This window comes from Podarcis bocagei (assembly GCF_964188305.1).
Source record: "Podarcis bocagei genome assembly, chromosome: 1".
Classification (NCBI taxonomy): Eukaryota; Metazoa; Chordata; class Lepidosauria; order Squamata; family Lacertidae; genus Podarcis; species Podarcis bocagei.
Window position 1 is genome coordinate 125,506,905 of NC_138125.1, and position 20,867 is coordinate 125,527,771.

The 20,867-nt window shown below is 43.4% G+C and overlaps 1 protein-coding gene across 1 annotated transcript in view; it reads right to left on the minus strand.

Moving 5' to 3' along the window:
- TMEFF2 (transmembrane protein with EGF like and two follistatin like domains 2) overlaps nucleotides 1–20,867 on the minus strand; it is a 250,204-nt gene that overhangs the window by 74,410 nt on the left and 154,927 nt on the right. The window contains exon 5 of the mRNA XM_081182183.1: nucleotides 14,206–14,302. Coding sequence (XP_081038309.1) covers nucleotides 14,206–14,302 — 97 coding nt within the window. The remainder of the gene's footprint in view (nucleotides 1–14,205; nucleotides 14,303–20,867) is intronic.

Here is a 20,867-nt window from a genome sequence, read left to right on the forward strand (position 1 = left end):
GTCATGGGGTCATCTGCCGTTGGGGCAGGGGCCTGGTAGGAATTTTGTCCAGCTGGCTGATTGGCTGGGCCATTTGGTTTTTGCCTACTGCGTAGCAAATCATCACTACTTGTAAGGTTGCGGTTAGGCATTGGTTAAATTGGTGCTTGGAGGGGTTAGGATAGGCTCGGCCTGCCCCTCCATGGTTGCTGCGGAAAGGGAATTCCGTTAAAGGAATCCTGGGGCTTGCCATCTTTTCGTCCAATCCCTGGAATGGGACTAGGGCCGGCAAGCCTTCGGGGAGCAGGCGGGTGAGAATTGAGGGTCTGTGACTCAGCTCCAATTCTTCCCCAACTTGTTTTCCCACACTGGCTTTTGGTGGTGCCCAGAAATCAGTTCTGTCCCCAGGCGGGAGGACAGATAGTCTTAACCAATGCCTAAACAACCACTCACGGTTTTGTATTTAAATAAAGTTGTGGCCAAAATTATGCCAAAAACCTTAAAAAAAATTAAGTGTGCGTTGTGAGTTATTTGGGGGGTGGCTTGGGGACCTCGACACGCAACAGGTGAAAGGGGAAGAAGGTTCTTTATACAGTTTGCCGACTTTGCTAGTCCCCCCTGAGCTAGTTTCTTTATATTTGTGAATGGCATTGTGGTTGTTAGTGATATCCGAGCATTGTACAACATTTAGGTTGGCAGGAGGCACAAAAGGACAAGGCAAAGGGTATGTAGATGCGAACTGGCTATTTGCAGCAGCTGGGAAGCAGAGAGGCTAACCAGAGAGTTAACATCTCTGCTGATCCGTCTTGCCCGTGCCTAGATTTCTGACCTACAAAATCGTGCTCTTGCTTTCTTAAACATACTTACATGAAACTCAATACCAACACAATCTATTTATTGCTAAAATGCTAGTTGGAAATTGGAAACAGTATAAATAAGATGCATTGCTGGTGATCCCCCTGCCCCCTGAAGGCACTGTAAGGCTCAAAAACTCACTCGGTTCACGGCATCATAAAACTGAAGCAATAAATGTCACCCCTTTTTTGATTGCACATTAAGCCAATCGGCTTTTTATTGCGGCTAAATAGGCCGTCATCAAGGCACCAGTCATTTTACTACTAGGGCATGACTTCAGCGAAATGTATAAGCTGATGGGGATGTGTGTGGGAGGACACTTTATTTCCGTATATTTTGCGCGCAGGCAGACAAAGGGGGGGTGATGAAAGGTTTCTCCCCGCCCCCAAATAGTCCAGTCCAAAGCGCCTACCCATGTTCGTTCATGCTGTAATGCCCTGATGTACACAGAAGATTAGGTGTCAATGCACATTAATATTTGATGTGCATTATCATATTATCCTTTATGGGTACTTTCCCAAGCATGCAAAGAAAGGCTCTCTTAAACAGAGGGAGTTATATAATAATGTAGCGGTATTTTGCTGAGTTCACTCAGCATGCAAACTCTGCCCTTTGATTTTATGGCAGGGGTGGGGAGCAAGTACCAGCCACTGCAAGATACCCAATACTCATAAAGGAGTGAAATATGGCAAATCAGCCACCGATCCAGTGCTAAGAAAATGGGTGCCAGAACTCACCACGAACACTTCCCTCGTTTTCTTAGAATAGCAATGGCGCCCACTTGAGAGGTGTCACAACAGAATTCTGGCAAGTTCTGGCTGAAAAAAGGCCCTGCAGTAATCCACTTTGTTTTCGAAAAGCACACAGACACACCACCCCCCCACCCCAGATAAGCACATGCTTGCAACATACAGTGGTACCTCGGGTTACATATGCTTCAAGTTACATATGCTTCAGGTTACAGACTCCGCTAACCCAGAAAAAGTACCTCAGGTTAAGAACTTTGCTTCTGGATGAGAACAGAAATCATGCTCCGGCAGCGCAGCAGCAGCAGGAGGCCCCATTAGCTAAAGTGGTGCTTCAGGTTAAGAATGGACCTCCAGAACGAATTAAGTACTTAACCCGAGGTACCACTGTACTGTTAAAAATGAAGAGAGATCCCATCACCCATAATTCAAGAATATTAACATCTTTTGACACAAACGGTACAGGGAACCTTCTGGAAGCAGAAGTGTTGTTCTGCATGCATACTTGCTTCTTAACATTGAGGGGATGTTTGCTGCCAGAAAGATTTGCTGTGTCCGTTTGCTCATAGAAATTGTGCACGCAGAAGCATTCTTGGGTGAATGTTATTTTATTATTTCCTGAATTTCTTACTCATCATAAGATTCCAGGGTGGATCACAACTGTATAATTGTTCAACCGAGACTGAAATAGAGAACGGCTATGTGTATCACTGAAGGGTTTTAACCAGAATATTCCATTGAAGCTAAAGAACAGCAGAAAGGGCTCTCTGAGCTCCTAGATGGGTTGATGATTAACTGTTGTTATTCTCTAGCAGCTAACAGGCGAGTGTTTAACCTTGGATTGCGTAAGAGGTATTGAATTGCAAATTTACCTTCTTGGAAGGGTGGTGGCTAAGTCTTTGTTCCCAGACTCTGTGGGAATGAGGATGTGTCAATGACTCTCCTGAAGGGAGTGACACAGCTCCAGGAAAAATGGAGGCTGTAAGGAGAGAGAGGGGCCTTTGCTTATAGGTCTGTTTGGAACTACGTTTATTTCTAAGATGCAGAAGATATTGTATGGAATTGTTTGGATGTATCTTTGATGCTTTTGTTGTGTTTTGAAGAGAGTTCTACAAGTAAACTTTTGAATAATATCCAATGGGTCTGGACAATATTTCATTCCAAAAGGGGTCTGATGGTGGACCACAATAAACTGATTGATTGATTAATGGCCAGTTTTTATGTACCCAGTTGCTTCATGATATATTAATATCTGCAATGACAACAATATAAAAAATGAATACAGTGGTACCTCAGTTTTAAGAACAGTCCGGTTTAAGAACGATTTGGTTTACAAATTCCGCAAAACCAGAAATAGTGTCTTGGTTTGAGAACTTTACTTTGGTCTAGGAACGGAATCTGAACAGTGGAAGGGCACCGGCAGTGGGAGGCCTCATTAGGGAAAACGTGACTTGGTTTAAGAACAGTTTTGGTCTAAGAACAGACTTCCGGAATGGATTAGGTTTGTAAACTGAGGTACCACCGTACTAAAATCAAATTTAAAAAATTACAATCTGAAGACTAGTGTGAGTCCTAAATATCTATCTATCTATCTATCTATCTATCTATCTATCTATCTATCTATCATCTATCTATCTATCTATCTATCATCTATCTATCTATCTATCTATCTATCTATCTATCATCTATCTATCTATCTATCTATCTATCTATCTATCTATCTATCTATCTATATCTATCTATCTATCTATCTATCTATCTATCTATCTATCTATCTATCTATCTATCATCTATCTATCTATCTATCTATCTATCTATCTATATCTATCTATCTATCTATCTATCTATCATCTATCTATCTATCTATCTATCTATCTATATCTATCTATCTATCTATCTATCTATCATCTATCTATCATCTATCTATCTATCTATCTATCTATCTATCTCTATCTATCTATCTATCATCTATCATCTATCTATCTATCATCTATCTATCTATCTATCTATCTATCTATCTATCTATCTATCTATCATCTATCTATCTATCATCTACCTATCTATCTATCTATCTATCTATCTATCTATCTATCATCTACCTATCTATCATCTATCTATCATCTATCTATTATCTATATCATCTATCTATCATCAAAGACAAGGGTAAAGAGGGGTTTCTTCTATGCCCAAAGTTATACCATGAAGCAGCAAGATACACCTCTGTGGGGAGGGAGTCCAGCACTTTATGAGGTGCAACAGAGCAAGTCCTCAACTGGTCTACCATTCCCTGCACTTCTGAGCAAGCATGACTTGATTGCCATTCTGGATTTGTTCCAAAACCAAACATGAAACCAAATCTAGCAAAAGTACTAATCAAGCAGCTCCACTACTTAAATCAGGGGCGAGAAAGCTGTGCCCTGCCAGCTGGGTTAAGGAGGGTGGGAATTCAACAACATCTGGAAGGTCTGTTGTTCCCCTGCTCCAATTTGAAGGAAGGGAGAAGCAGAACAGAAACTACTGTATTGCAACTATCTATTTCTGTTTTGAGTCTGTAACGTAAGGGGGGGAAAAGGCATTTAATGGATTATAAATTTGCCCTTAGAGCTATACCAATTGCAGGACATCACTGAATGCTGCCATAGCTAGATTCTTCAGAATCTAGCGTGAGAAGGTCACGTAGTTTTTGTGCACCCTGTTGAACATTAGTAAACAGTCAATTCCTGTGTGGTGTACTTGAGCTTTCAAGCTGCCTCTTAGAGCTTTTGCACACCAATCTCAGGATTACATCATCATGTTCAGATGCTCTGGCTAAAACGAGCAGATACAGAACCGCTCTTCCAATCTAATTGACGCATGGATTGAGAAGCTGGCAAAAATCAGATATCCGTTTTCTTTGCGTGTTTCCCTTGCTTTATTTTGGGATATATTTGGCCATAATAAAGATAAATATCAATTGGCTCGAGCAATATTGATTTTAGGGTAGTTGCTGCTGACAGCAGCATGATTTGTACAGACTTCCACGCTCTTATAATGGAGTTTATTTGCATGAGAATTTGGTTTGAGGGTATTGATGTGGGCTTTCACTTACTGCACTGGCATGCTGTAGAATTTGCATATAACGTATACTTGCAATTAGAGAATAAATATGAGGTTAAGGGATGGCCGTTTGGTTACATACGCATCCCGGTTGTGGATGGGAGTGGCTCTAAGTGGAATAATGTTTGCATTCACAATAGCCATGTTAGCACAAAGTGACTTGGGGGTGAGGTGGGGATTCAAATTCAACTGTATCTCCAGGCGCTGTGCAGTCATTAATTTAGCTTCATATTGTGCCCTGCTGCCCCACACTCCTAATCATTCACTGGTTTGTTGTCGCCGCCGCCGCTGTTGTTGTTGTTGTTGTTGTTGTTCTTCTGCTGGTTGATCTCCAGGAAAGGAATTTGAAGTAGCCTATTTATCAATTTATCAAAATGGAGGCAGTGAGAGATTTTACTTTCTTGGGCTCCATGATCACTGCAGATGGTGACAGCAGTCACGAAATTAAAAGACGCCTGCTTCTTGGGAGAAAAGCAATGACAAACCTAGACAGCATCTTAAAAAGCAGAGACATCACCTTGCCAACAAAGGTCCGTATTGTTAAAGCTATGGTTTTCCCAGTAGTGATGTATGGAAGTGAGAGCTGGACCATAAAGAAGGCTGATCACCGAAGAATTGATGCTTTTGAATTATGGTGCTGGAGGAGACTCTTTAGAGTCCCATGGACTGCAAGAAGATCAAACCTATCCATTCTGAAGGAAATCAGCCCTGAGTGCTCACTGAAAGGACAGATCCTGAAGTTGAGACTCCAATACTTTGACCACCTCATGAGAAGAGAAGACTCCCTGGAAAAGACCCTGATGTTGGGAAAGATGGAGGGCACAAGGAGAAGGGGACAACAGAGGACGAGATGGTTGGACAGTGTTCTCGAAGCTACCAGCACGAGTTTGACCAAACTGCGGGAGGCAGTGGAAGACAGGAGTGCCTGGCGTGCTCTGGTCCATGGGGTCATGAAGAGTCGGACACGACTAAACGACAACAACAATTTATCAATTTATCTATTTCATTTATATCTCATCCTGTTCTCCAAGAAGCTTGAAGATGGAATACATGCAGGGCTATTTTTCCCAACCAGAACTTGCAGGAACTGAATTCCAACATCTCTCATGAGGGCATCATAGCCATAATAATAGAACAAGTGAGGCCTCAATGGTGAGTTTTGGTACCTCTGCTTCTAGAAAAATAGCAGTGATACATGTACGAGTTTCTCTCTCCTCCTCATTTAATCCCCACAAAAACCCAGTGAGGTAGGTTGAGAGGCCCTGTGTGGGTGTCTGGAGGCGGTTGGAGAATGGATGGCGGCTAACAGATTGAGGTTGAATCCTGACAAGACAGAAGTACTGTTTTGGGGGGACAGGGGGCGGGCGGGTGTGGAGGATTCCCTGGTCCTGAATGGGGTAACTGTGCCCCTGAAGGACCAGGTGCGCAGCCTGGGAGTCATTTTGGACTCACAGCTGTCCATGGAGGCGCAGGTCAATTCTGTATCAAGGGCAGCTGTCTACCAACTCCACCTGGTGCGCAGGCTGAGACCCTACCTGTCTCGCCAGAGTGGTGCATGCTCTGGTTATCTCCCGCTTGGACTACTGCAATGCGCTCTATGTGGGGCTACCTATGAAGGTGACCTGGAAACTACAACTAATCCAGAATGTGGCAGCTAGACTGGTGACTGGGAGCGGCCGCCGAGACCATATAACACCGGTCTTGAAAGACCTACATTGGCTCCCAGTACGTTTCCGAGCACAATTCAAAGTGTTGGTGCTGACCTTTAAAGCCCTAAACGGTCTCGGTCTAGTATATCTGAAGGAGCGTCTCCACCCTCATCGTTCTACCCAGACACTGAGGTCCAGCACCGAGGGCCTTCTGGCGGTTCCCTCACTGCGAGAAGCCAAGTTACAGGGAACCAGGCAGAGGGCCTTCTCGGTAGTGGCGCCCTCCCTGTGGAACACCCTCCCACCAGATGTCAAAGAGAACAACAACTACCAGACTTTTAGAAGACATCTAAAGGCAGCCCTGTTCAGGGAAGCTTTTAATGTTTGATGTATTATAGTATTTTAATATTTTTTTTGGAAGCCGCCCAGAGTGGCTGGGGAGGCCCGGCCAGATGGACGGGGTATAAATAATAAATTTTATTATTATTATTATTATTATTATTATTATTATTATTATTATTATGAGGAAGTGACTGGCCCAAGGTCACCCAGTGAGCTTTATGGCCAAATGGGGATTTGTTAAGAGTGATGTTTATTTATTTCCATTGCGTGTCGAGGTCCCCAGGTCCACCCCAATAACTCACACATCACACAGAAGTTTTTGTTTAAGATTTTTGGCATAATTTTGGCCACAACTTTATTAAAATACAAATTTGTGAGTGGTTGCGTAGGCATTGGTTGTGACTATCTGCCCCCACCATGGGGGACAGACTGACATTCCGCACGATGCAAAAGTCAGAATGGGGAATACACTTGGGGGTTACGCGGAGCAGGGAACCTGCCCTCACCCCAAATGCAACCAGGAGCTCATTGCTATGGCCCGAGCCCCCTTGACAGAGTGGACAAGCAATAGTTAGCCCCCAATTCCTTTAACAGAATCCCTTGCAGCAGCAGCATTAGAGGGGCAGGCACAGCCAATCCATGCCCCTCAACCAACCAAACCATAAACCAATGCCTAACCGCGAACCTTACAAGTTGTGATGAGTTGCTACACAGTAGGCAAAAACCGAATGGCCCCAGCCAATCAGCCCAGATGGACAAAATTCCTACCAGGCCCCCGCTCCAAAGCAGACGACCCCATGACAGGCATAGCAAGGTCAAAGCGAACAACCCTATTCTAGGGAGGGAGGGACGGGCAATCCGCTGCACGGGCGAAAAGAGGAAGCTCTAGCCTCGTGCAAGGAGTTTTAGCATTTCTGGCTGTCAATCAATAAATGGCAACATTAACTTCTTCCCAGCAACAAGGGAAGCCCCAATTGTATCAGTGGCCAACAATCAATTAGCCCGCCCCCCAACTTTGGAGTGTCCTGGCAGCCCCCACCGCAACACGTGCTCTCCATGAAGGAGAACACGCTTTCCAAAACAAAACAAAACACCCTACCAAAAAAGCCCCAACTCTCCAAGGTTCCATGGAAGGTTATGAACATCAATTCGCCACGTGTACCAAGAGTTCAAGTGTCATCAGCTGATATCACCATTTATTAATATTCTCAATATTCATTAAAATTCCCCAGAGTGGCTGGGGAAACTCAGCCAGATGGGCGGGGTATGTATGTATGTATGTATGTATGTATGTATGTATGTATGAATGAATAAATAAATAAAACCTTAAAAGAAAGGATGCAACTTAGAAAGAGAAGATACGTATTTATTCTTCTGCAAATAAGCAGAAGCTTGGAAGCCACAAAATGTGAGTGCAGACAGCTGGCAGCACCCTAACGCAAAGCTATCAACACTTTAGTAGCTGACATAATTACAAATTCCATATTCATATAGAATAAGAATAATAAGGATTCTTTGCTGTAGCACTCAAACTCTTTTTTTAAAAAAAGTAACAGATCACACAGTAATTATGAATGCAAAAGGACTGCAAGTTTTTGATCCTTCTGCATATGCTAGAAAGGGGAGGTTTTTTTCAAAAGGTTAACCTTCATCTGAAGATAACACCAACCTCTCTCATTTTCCCTTTAAATAAAAGAGCATTTTCATGTGTTATATCAAGCTACTTCAACTCTGAAGAGCTTCTGCCATCTTTATAGATTACAAGTAGTCCAGAGGAACAAGAGCTTCCACTCTTGTTGACCTGTAACAAAACAAGTCTAGGACTTTTTGGCACGCTCATGCGCTGACATTAAGCCACTTTGCAAAATGAAAGGGCTCTCCCTTTGATATGTTCTATTTATACCCTCCCTGAGATCTCCGAGATGCTTTAAAAACTGAGAGAGTGTGTGTGTCTGTACATGCACATGTGAAGGGATGATCTCTGAAATGCGCCTCCCTGCTCAAAGTCTTAATACTCTTCTTGCCTGTCTGTGCATGTGTGCTTTTATCAGGGGCGTTACAGTGAATCACTCCCTGTCATCCCGAGTCAATTGTTTTCTTAGCAAGCTCAGAAATAAAGCCCCAAAGCGAGCGACAAGTGAATGCCCGATTTACCGATAGATTGCAATCGAGAGCTTAATAAATGGGCACAGCCACTGGCTTGCTTCAAATATTCATGAAGCCTACTCTGGTGCAAAATGCATTAAAGGTGGGAATAATGCCAGTAATATATGATCCTCTTTTGGAGACAAGGAGCTTTCGCAGATTAAAAGAAGCAAGACGTTAAAGACTTTAAACTGAATAGCCTTTGTTTTTTTAACAGAGTGAAGGATCGTCACTAATGGAATGCTAAACCGTGTGTGTGTGCATGGCTGGGTGGGCGCCTTCGCACACACATACACACAAATTCACATTTTGAAAAAGAAGTAAGGAAAATGTGCTAATACTCTGCAGCTTGGAGTTACTGCTTCCAATAAGGAATCAGAGTGGATGCTATCTGAAACATGGAATATGGTTAAGGGCCGCTTAGAATCGTAGAATTGTAGAGATGGAAGGGAAGCCAAGGGTCATCTAATCCAAACCCCTGCAATGTAGGAATCTCAGCTAAAACATCCATGACAGATGGCCGTCCAACCTCTGCTTAAAAACCTCCAAGGAAGGAGAGACCACAACCTCCAGAGGGAGACTGTTCCAATGTCCAACAGCCAGTGTGGTGTAGTGGTTAAGAGCGGTAGTCTTGCAATCTGGGGAACCGGGTTCGCGTCTCCGCTCCTCCACATGCAGCTGCTGGGTGACCTTGGGCCAGTCACACTTCTCTGAAGTCTCTCAGCCCCACTCACCTCACAGAGTGTTTGTTGTGGGGGAGGAAGGGAAAGGAGAATGTTAGCCGCTTTGAGACTCCTTAGGGTAGTGATAAAGCGGGATATCAAATGCAAACTCTTCTTCTTCTTACTGTTGGAAATCTTTTCTTGATGTTTAGTTGGAATCTCCTCTCTTGTAACTTGATGCGATTGGTTCGAGGCCTACCCTCCAGAGCAGGAGAGAGAAGCTTGTTCCCACTTCCATGTGACAGCCCTTGAGATATTTGAAGATGGCTATCATATCTCCTCTCAGTCTCCTCTTTTCCAGGCTAAACATACCCAGCTCCTCCAAGGGTTCCTTTTTTTAAAAAAATGATATTTATTAAAGTTTCAAAAAAGGTTACAAAAATAAGAAAAAAAGAAAAGAAAAAATAGAAAATACAGAAAGATAAAAACACTTAAAAACAAATCAATCTTTCCATGTCTTGTCTTTCATTTACTTGTTTCCCTGACCTCCTCACACCTCCCTTTTTTGTATTCCAGTTCAAATTAGTTAATTCAGCAAATCCTTTCCCTCTTTTTTTTTTATCTTAATCTTTTATCTTAAAATATAGTAACTTTAAATTATCACCTGTTAACAATCCATTTTTACATATTCCTTTTAACATTGCTGCTAAAAACCACTTAACTTCAATCCAACATCATTCTAACATTCATTAATTTTGCAGTAGTTCTGTAAATAGTCTTTAAATTTCTTCCAATCTTCTTCCACCGACTCTTCTCCCTGGTCTCGGATTCTGCCAGTCACTCCAAGGGTTCCTCATAAGGCTTAGTTTCCAGACTCTTGATCATCTTGGTTGCCTTCCTCTGCACACATTCCACTTTGTCAACATCCTTCTTGAACTGTGGTGCCCAGAACTGGACACAGTACTCCAGGTGTGGTCTGACCAAGGCAGAATAGAGCAGTACTGTTCCTTCCCTTGATCTGGACCCTATAGCATTACACTGGAGCCTCAGTTTTTGAACGTAATCAGTTCCGGAAGACCATTCGACTTCCAGAATGTTCGAAAACCGAAGATCAATGGGCTGGCTGTGAAGTCAATGCGGGAAAATGAAAAACATGCCTCGACTTCTGAGGCGCATTCAAAAATGGAAGCAATTACATCAGGGTTTTCAGAATTCAGGTTCCAAATTGTTCGGCTTCCGAGATGCTTGGAAACCAAGGTTCCACTCGTACCTTTTTTTTTTGCTGCTGCATCACACTGTTAACTCATCTTAATCTTGGGGCCCACCAAGACCCCTAGATCCTTTTCACATGTATTGCTAGTAAGCCAGGCATCCTCATTTTATAGAAGCAAACCCATTCCATAGAAGCAAGGAATGCCACAAAAAGCATACACTTATACTATCCCTTCACATAGTAAAGTCTTCATGGAAATTATTGCAATTTTGGGTGGCGTGGGGTAGGGGAAATGCACTGAAAGACTGAAGTAACTTATTCTTCCCAGTTTTTAAATTCAGTTTACATTTGAAACACTCCTTTCAAGAAACAGCTAGTCGATACAGGTAACAGAGCACCCCAGATAATTTTCACAGTAAGAACTGATTGCTCAATTGAGCAGCCACCTGGTTCATGTGATTTCTCTCCCTTTAGGCAGCAGGGAGCATTATCCAGTCCTCCATTTCTCGGAGATTCATGGAGGATAAGGCTATCAGTGTCTACAAGTTTTCAATGGCTATGTTTTCCTCTCCGCTATTGGAAGCAGTGTGCCTCCAAAAACAAGGGAAACACATGAGAGAAGTGTGCTGTCAAGTCCCACTTATGGGCTTCCCATAGGCATTTGGGTTAGCCATCACAAGAAGACAATGTTGGCTTAGATGGGTTCTTCTTATGTTCCATGCCATTTATTTTTATTGATTTATTTCATAAAACTTATACGCTGCTTGAGTGTCAAAAGAGAGAAAGCTCAAAGTGGTTCACAGAAAAAGATAAAGCAATAACGTTATCAATAAGAGGAATGATCAACAATAATTTTAGACAGAAAACTAAAAACTGGTTAAAACTCACACCGACTTTCAAAATATCTGGGTAGGTAAAAGGTAAAGGAGCCCTGGATGGTTAAGTCCAGTTCAAGGTGACTAGGGGGTTGCGGCGCTCATCTCGCTTTTAGGCCGAGGGAGCCAGCATTTGTCCATAGACAGCTTTCTGGGTCATGTGGCCAGCATGACTAAACCGCTTCTGGCACAACAGAACACTGTGACGGAAGCCAGAGTACACGGAAACACAGTTTACCTTCCCGCCGCAGTGGTATCTATTTATCTACTTGCACTGCTGTGCTTTCAAACTGCTATGTTGGCAGGAGCTGGGACAGAGCAACGGGAGCTCACCCTGTCATGGGGATTTGAACCACCAACCTTCTGACTGGCAAGCCCAAGAAGCTCAGTGGTTTAGACCACAGTGCTACCTGTATCTGGGTAGGCTTGTCTGAACAAAAATGTTTTCAGCAGGCACCAAAAAGGGTACAGCACAGACTCTTGCAGAAGGCTCAGTTTGGACTGGATGGAGGCTGAGCTGTGGAAAGGCCCATCTCATCACTTTATCCCCCAACCAGAGTAGAATGTACAAACTACAGAAGGTTTGGTTGACCCACACAACCCTCCTTCCTTTTTTCCTATAATAGGGTGCTCTTTCTTCTCTTCTGCAACTAAACAAGCTCCTCTCTGCACCACCATGCAAACGTGAATGTCAAGAGTCCTGCCCTCCGAGTGGCTAATGCAGCAAAATGTATCAAAGTAAGGCAATTATAATTAATAGCGACAACAGCAGTGAGTATTCATTTTGCCGAGCGGGATTTGGCAGCAGACACAGAGAAGGGTGTGAGTGGGGGAAGGGGAGGCTGCAGAAAGGAGCAGACTGTACCCAATCAGAATAATGTTATTTGTTCTTCGAAATCATTAACGGCACAGCTACATCTGCTGGGAACATCTGGGTCGCCTTTCTCCCCCAGCATCCAAGGCGGTAGAGCAGCGGTTCTCAACCCGTGGGTCCCCAGATGTTGTTGGACTACAACTCCCATCATCCCTGACCACTGGTCATGCTTGCTAGGAATGATGGGAGTTGTAGTCCAACAGCATCTGGGGACCCACAGGTTGAGAAGCACTGCGGTAAAGGGAAGAGTCTGGGGCATTCATTCCTGTAGTCTCACAGCGATTGTTGCTATGGGAGCAGGGCTGATGCCAGCTTTGGATGCCCACCACTACTGCACCACTTTCTCTCTCTCTCTCTCTCCCTGCCCCCCTGCGTCCTCATTTCCATGTTAACCGATTGCAGAGAAAATCGGTTTGTATCTCCCTCCCCCCCCCAGCAACCCTGAAAATTGCGGGAATGAAGGGACAACATTTGGGGCAGCATACTGGCACACAGTTCTTTCTAGCTGCTTTCTTTGTCTTTTCTTTTCTTAAATACTTTTATTTTGCTTTAGACAAATAGAAATAAATATAGACAATCAAAATTACAAAAGAAAATTCCTTAATAATAATGATGGTGAAAAAAGCTTACAAAAAACCTACAAAAACTATCAAAGTACATGGCATAGAACATAAGCCATTATGGGAAAGAAAAAAGGAAAAAGAAAAGGGGGGGAGGAGGAAAAGAAGAAAAAAAGAGAGAAAAAAGAAAAAAAGGGGGGGGGGGAGGAAAAAAAGGAAAAAAAGAGGAAGATGAGCCAAAACACAAGAAGGCCGATCTATTGTATGCTTCCGTCAAGGTCACAACAGATCATTATTCTTATCAATTCTCTCTATCTGCATTCCATAGATTCCCTCATCTTGGTATCAGGGAACATTTCCCTATGCGGTATCATTCTAAACATAACCAGGTCTTTCTTGATGAACCCTTATCCCCTAGATAATTATTTAACTTTAAGCTGTTTCCATACGGGAACAGAAACACAGATGTGTGGAAAGGGTGAGGGAGTAGCAACATTGTCCAGCGATGCTCCTTGTTGTGTCACACCATGCCCACTGGTGTGAAAGAAATTTAGTGTGATATGCCAGTATCAAAAAGCTGCCGTTTCATAACACAACAGTTACCGCAGTGTGAAAGGAACAGAACAACGTGGAAAACTAAGGTAATATTATAATCTGGAAAACTAAAGTAATATTATCCATGTCTAAATGCCCTCTTAGCCACTTTTATAAGGGAAGGCTAAAGATAGAAGATAATCTGCTTTAAATAGCTTGGACTGCGTGAAAAACCCGCTTAACCTGTTTGACTGGAGGCTGAAAAGGTGAAAAGGAAATGTGAAATGATGACTTTTATCATACCACCTTCAACTCTCTTTAACAATCGGTGTCCAACTCCCTCTCTTTAACAATCGGTGTCCAACTCCAGCCTCAGCGCTGTTAGAAGCTTGCAGCCTCATCCCATTAAAACAGTGTAAATGAATGATAAATAATCAGATTTCAGGTGTGAGTGGGAGAAATTTGTTTCTATCTCTGCATTCTCTTTTTTTAAAAAAACAAAAGAACTTTTTGGAGTCTGTTATACTCAAGAAACACATTTGAGTTTTTCACCACAACTGAAACAGTACAACCTTAGCTATGTTTCAAGGAGAGGAATTTGGAAGAAAAAGAATTATGAGGGGAAATCAAGCTTTTCAAGACAAATAAATCGACAATGAATGCATGTTACCATACCAAACATCCTCTGCATCTTCATCGCACTCTGCCCCGAATTGGCAAATGTCGCAGGTGGATGTTTCCTTTTGAATGGTTTCTCCAGAACCTTCACTGCCTGTGAAAGAAGAAATCAAGAAGAAATGCGTCAGTTTCCCAGTCCAAAATCTGTCACAAAATCAGCAACAATAAAGAAAACTTCCCATCTACTTGTGTATAGTTTATATGTGCGAATGACTATGTCGCCTCTCAAACGTTTAGATTAGGAACACAGAAAGAGCATAGAAAATTAACATACACTGAATCAAGCTGTTGGTTCATCTAGTTTAGTGTTGTCCACAACTGATTGGTAGGAGCTCTCCAAGGTACTGAAAGCATCCCCACCCTTGCCTGGAGATGGTGGGGATTGATCCTGGGCTCTTTGGCATGCAAGGCAGGTGCTCTTCCACTCAGCTACAACCCTTCTGCAGCTTGGGGCTCTGTATTGAATCAATACACTAGGGTCACACTCAAACCACTCACTCACATAAGAGTTTAAAGCACTCTTATACAGTGGTACCTTGGGTTACATACACTTCAGGTTACATACGCTTCAGGTTACAGACTCCGCTAGCCCAGAAATAGTACCTCGGGCTAAGAACTTTGCTCCAGGATGAGAACACAAATCGTGCGGCGGTGGCGTGGCAACAGCGGGAGGCCCCATTAGCTAAAGTGGTGCTTCAGGTTAAGAACAGTTTCAGGTTAAGAACGGACCTCTGGAAAGAATTAAGTATGTAACCAGAGGTACCACTGTACCACTTTTACAGTCATGAATTATCCCAAAGAATCATGGGAGCTGTAGTTGGTTTAAGGTTGCAGGGAATTTTAGCTCTACGAGGGGCAGAACCCTCAATAATCTACAGTTCCTAGGGTGCTTCCTTTCATGGGAAGGGGGAGCCACAACTGTGGTGCAAGAGTGCCTTAAATGTATGGTGCAGATGCAACCTAATAGGATGAGTCTCCTGCTGCACATGTTCCAGGACACATCGGCAATGTGTCGATGCATGGTTGGTCGCATAAGTGCAGGCACTTCTCCCCATTCTTGGGAAAGTTTCCTTTCCATGTCTTTGCAAAGTTTCCAATGGTGCACTGTTCCCAATCACATATATGTGTAGGCATGTTGTAGACATGCGCTGGCATGTGTGCTGGGTGGGTGGTAGTGGCACCTGCTCTCTTCCCACCATGCACTTGTTCAGAACACCAATATGATTGTTGTACGAATTTGGGAGGTTTCGTGAGGCAAGGGAAGCAATATTGCAATGAGATGGTTAGCGGGGAACTTAGGCAGCAAAGGGTGAATTTGTGCATTTCCCCCAACTTATATATTTTTAAAAAACACACACAATCAGCCTTGGTTGCTGCTGTAGTGGCAGATGTTGGGCACTGTTGCTTAAAGCCCTTTTGTTTCGGCTGTCTTCTGTTCAAAATTGCCCCTCTCCCAGCTGTGACTCCATCTTTAGGAATGAAGAAATGGGAAGAAAGACAGCTGGGAGAGAGAGCTATTTTGAATGGGAAAGAGGCAGAAAGGAAAGGGTGAAGTAGCACCTGCCACCCTCTGCTAGTACTCTGCTTAAGAATGGCTGTTTTTCTTTTTAAAGTAAGGATGAAACAATCACCCTGTGTGTAGCTTCAGCCAAAGTGTGTAATGGATTTGGAAGAAGAGTTTGGATTTGCTACCCGAAGGAGTCTCATAGCGGCTAACATTCTCCTCTCCCTTCCTCCCCCACAACAAACACTCTGTGAGGTGAGTGAGGCTGAGAGACTTCAGAGAAGTGTGACTAGCCCAAGGTCATCCAGCAGCTCATGTGGAGGAGTGGGGAAGCAAACCCGGTTCCCCAGATTACGAGTCTACCGCTCTTAACCACTACACCACACTGATTGGCAGAGGAAGGGCGAGTTCAGTGCTGTCCAATGTAAAAAGTCCCAGGTTCAACACTTGACAGCTCCAAGTAGGGTTGATATCCTGGAGATCTTCTGCCTGTCAATGAGGGAAATACTGCGGTAGACAGACCAATGGTCTGATCAGTATAAAGCAACTTCCTGTGTTCCTAAAACAACAGTATAAGGAATGGTTCACACTGAAAACTACGGGGCAGTTTTTGTCAACAGAGTTTAACACAAGCTGTGGGTTCTTGTTTGGTATGACTCAACAGAGACCTTCACTCAATCCCCAAAGCGTATCCATGGAGGAGCTTTGGAACTTAAAAAAGAAAATTAATTGGCTTCGCTCGCGAGAAAGAAAATATTCGTGCCCACATATACAGCCCATTACAATGAAAAGAAACACAAAGTTTCCCTTAGGGCGAAATTGTCAGATCAGAGACGGCTTGTGATGTGATCAGCTTCCCATCTTCTTTGAATTCCATGTGACTGATGGAGCAGCTCAGTTAAAAATGGGAGAGGAGGGAAGAGGAGGTTTATTCCCCTGCACGCAAACTCCCGGGTCCCGACCCGCTTCTTAAGTAGGTGTAACAGTTACAAAACTTTAACATCTTTACAAGATGCCTCCGAGGCAAGGCAGGCAGTTGGTGTCCACCATAGCAGAGAACGCTGAAATAATATAGCAGCTATTACCTTTATGAGATGGGCGCTTTAAGGAGTGAGTGGAGGTGTAGCACAACCTCTTCTTCTAACCCCCCCCCCCATGAATTGCCTATAATTAAGGACAAATGAATCTGCTAATCTTGGTTTCTCTCCATTTCTCATTTTTCTAACCCTAAATTCAGTAACTGTTACGTAAAGAAGCAACAGAAAGCGATGGGGAGAACTTGAAGAGGTGTATATACAAAGATGGATGCGAGACGCTATAAAGAGAAAGAGACTGTGTGTATATTAGAACAAATGAACTCTAAAATGCTGGTGGATTTTGAAAAGGATTGCATATGCCATTTTTGCCTAATACACACATTTTGCAGCACAATTCTTCTAATATAATGAACATTTGTGCATTATTTTCATGGATATGTGTATTTTTACGCACACTGTGCCCTAGTAGATGCATAGCATATGCCCACGGCTGGGCTGGAGCACTGCACTGCAAAATTCAGAGACATGCGAAATTGGAAGCTAGCTGTGTTTCAGTTCACGTTCATGTAAATTACGAAGATTCACCTTTAACTGTGAACTGAATCCATTTCCCCCCTTCTTCAATCCCCACCCACGATTCACATTGCCAAAATCATGTTCTGCATTTCTCTCTTTCCTGTAGGCTGGTGAGGCCAATTGGTATTTCTCAGGGCACAGATCCTCCAATGGCTGTTCACTGTGGTGATGTTTGAAAAGCACCTGACACAGCTCAGCCAAATGACAACATTTGCTCTGTCCAGCCAGTGTCCACTACCACTAGAAATAACAATAGCTACAATTACATTTTTTCCCTGGTTTTCGTAATGTATCAAATTTCTTTTTTGTTGTTGTTGTTCTGTTTTGTTTCCTACCTGGATATCTTTCTTTCTTTCTTTCTTTCTTTCTTTCTTTCTTTCTTTCTTTCTTTCTTTCTTTCTTTCTTTCTTTCTTCTCTCTCTCTCTCTCTCTCTCTCTCTCTCTCTCTCTCTCTCTCTCTTCTCTCTCGGTGTCTTATCTTACTCTGTACACTTGTAATTATGTACATTTTATTTTTAATAAAGAATACACACACACATACTGAAAGGCTGCTCTGTACAGCCACTGCCCACTATGACTGGAAATAGCTTATATGCTAGGATAACTGCCCTTCACCTTCAGGTTGCAAAATGAATTTAATAACTATCCATAAAACTTTTTTTTTAAAAAAAAGCTCCATGATAAGTGCCAGGCATCACATTGCTCAATAATTAAGCCTTTGTAAACCTGCCAGATTGTCCAAGTTCTGGAAAACAAGCTCCTTCATTTTTAGCAAAATTTCTCTCTCTGCTTTTAAGTCCCTCTGGAAAAACAACAACACTTTCCATGTATTTATATTTAATTTAACAGGATTGCCTTTGGTCTCTCTTCCCCCAGCTAAATGCCCGCAGCTTCAGTGTATCCTTTTATAAGCAGGTATGCTTTTCCCATGGACAACATATGTTTTCAAGAAGAAGAGCAGCGTTTTAAATCTGTATTCCAAACACTCAGCATCCAGGGATGGTTTACATTGTGAATAGTAAGTGAACCTTTTGCAGACAGCAAGTTCAACGCATAAGCAGAGCATCCTCCCTTCATTTTTTATTAGAAATGAGCCGGTAGTCCTTTCATTGCAGTTGCCATTGGTGAACAAGGAGAGTAACTGGGCTGGGAGAACTGAACTACCCAGGCATTATTCCCCAGCATTAAATTAAAACAGCAGTCTCCTTCCTTTTATTTATTTTTTCTGCCATTGGTCTCAACAGCGGTGTTGCCTGGCGATAAAATTTGTTTAAAGTGAATTCTCTTCCCATCCCACTGTGCAGATGAGTGCCCTGATAAAACCAGACAACCTAGAAAGAGTTATTTTCTCCTTATTTCCTGCTGCCATTTAAGCTTTTGGAGTGTAAGACATTCATTTTCTAAGGTGACCCGAGGGCTCTCATTTCCCTCTCTGGCCTTTAGGTTTTGCACCATTTTGCATGCGCCTCCAAGAAACCTTGCACGAGTCTTCGGAGAATCCAAAAAAGGTTGGGAAGCATTTCGCGTAGCATTCAGAAAACCCTATCTGTGATTCTTTTCAAGATGTTAGCAAAATGCATGCTGGATCCGGCCAAAGATACCCCTCGTCCAACATCCTGTTTTCACAGTGGCCAACTGGAAGCCTGCAAGATTCTGTAGGCAAAGCATGGACTCTACCAGCATGCAATCATTTACCTATTTACCAATATATTTATATCCTGCTTTTACCCCCTCCACAAGGGACTTGCACAAAGCGGCTTACGAATAAAAAGGCAAAATGTAACAACAACAATGGCCCGGGGGTTAAAACAGGAAATGAATAAAACCAAAACCAGCAGCAAGAAATCACACACACACACACACACACACACACACACACACGGGCATACAGATGTGGGCACCCAGGCCTCTCTCTCTTTGGCACCCAGGACTGTCCCTAGACCATACACCTCACTTGGCCTGCTTTCCACTGTCCTTCTGTGGGCCTGGCTGGAAGGTATGCTTGAAGTCTGATAATGCCTCCTGGTTTCTGGGGTGGAGGCTAGAGAGGAGGATGTGAGCATGTGTGGAAACTAGCCTATTGTACACAGGTAACATGTGAATGAAAGGGACGTGGGTGGCGCTGTGGTCTAAACCACAGAGCCTAGGGCTTGCCGATCAGAAGGTTGGAGGTTCGAATCCCTGCAATGGGGTGAGCTCCCATTGCTCGGTCCCTGCTCCTGCCAACCTATCAGTTCGAAAGCACGTCAAAGTGCAAGTAGATAAATAGGTACCGCTCTGGCGAGAAGGTAAACGGAGTTTCCATGCGCTGCTCTGGTTCGCCAGAAGCGGCTTAGTCATGCTGGCCACATGACCCACAAGTTGTACGCCTGCTCCGTCGGCCAATAAAGCAAGATGAGTGCCGGAACCCCAGAGTCGGTCACGACTGGACCTAATGGTCAGGGGTCCCTTTACCTTAACATGTGAATATGTTGCTTTGCCTACTTTACCTCTGGTCTGTCCGGGATTGGTTGGACGCAGAGGAACGGTGGGGGGGGGAGACCAGCTGGAGAACCACCAAGGGAAGAAGACTCAGAGCCCAGGGAATGGTGAGTGGGAAGAAGAGGAAGAGGGAGAAGATTGGGAAGAGGGGGTGTCGGACGCTAAAGAGGTAACAGGGCTTAGTGAGCCGGGAGAGTCAGTTAACAGAGACAAGAATTCTAACCCAATGCTTTCACCAAAGTCTGCTTACATCTGGCATCAATAAAGTTGTGGCCTATTTCAACCCAAGTACTGATGTCAAATGTCTTATTATTTCATGGGGCTGCTCCGGACGGCCTGTACGCTGTTATACCTGGACACGCAAATATCCAGCCAAGTAACATATTTAATAATCACATATAGTAGGGGAAATGGCATACTAGAAATGCATCTTAATAGGATAAATGTCTTTGCAAAAATGTGTATATTAGGAAATTTGACTAAAATGCTGGTGAATTTTCATGAAAATTTGACTAAAATGCTGGTGAATTTTCATGAAGACACTTTAAAAAAAATCATGAAATTACATAGAAATGTGGAGAAACAAACTGATGATGGTGGAGGATGTCAAATTGAGAGGCAGTGAAATTAACAGATTCACCTAACTCCTGGTACATAGCTGGTGAGCTACATTTGACATGGTATATCACAAATTTCGCCGATAATTTCTTACTTTAGTTCTATGGTTGCATTCCCGTTTCTGCCAGGTAAAGGCAATTTCTTTGAAGGGTGGGGTATCAATAAATCAGATAACAAAATAAAATTGTGGAGACCCATCTGTTTGGGGAAGAGAGGGACAATCTCTTGAGCAAGGGGCTAAATAACCACTTCAGCTTGGACTGAAAACTGAGTGCTCTCAGGTAAGCAGAAACTAAGTGAAAGATGTTTCTGCAATGCAGGCCTCTACTCCCCCAATACACATCTGGCTGAAGAAAGCTGTGCTAAAAATTGCGAGAGAGAGAGAGAGAGAGAGAGAGGGAGAAGTGCGAGGGCAGCCGGATGTTGCCAGCTAACACAGCGAC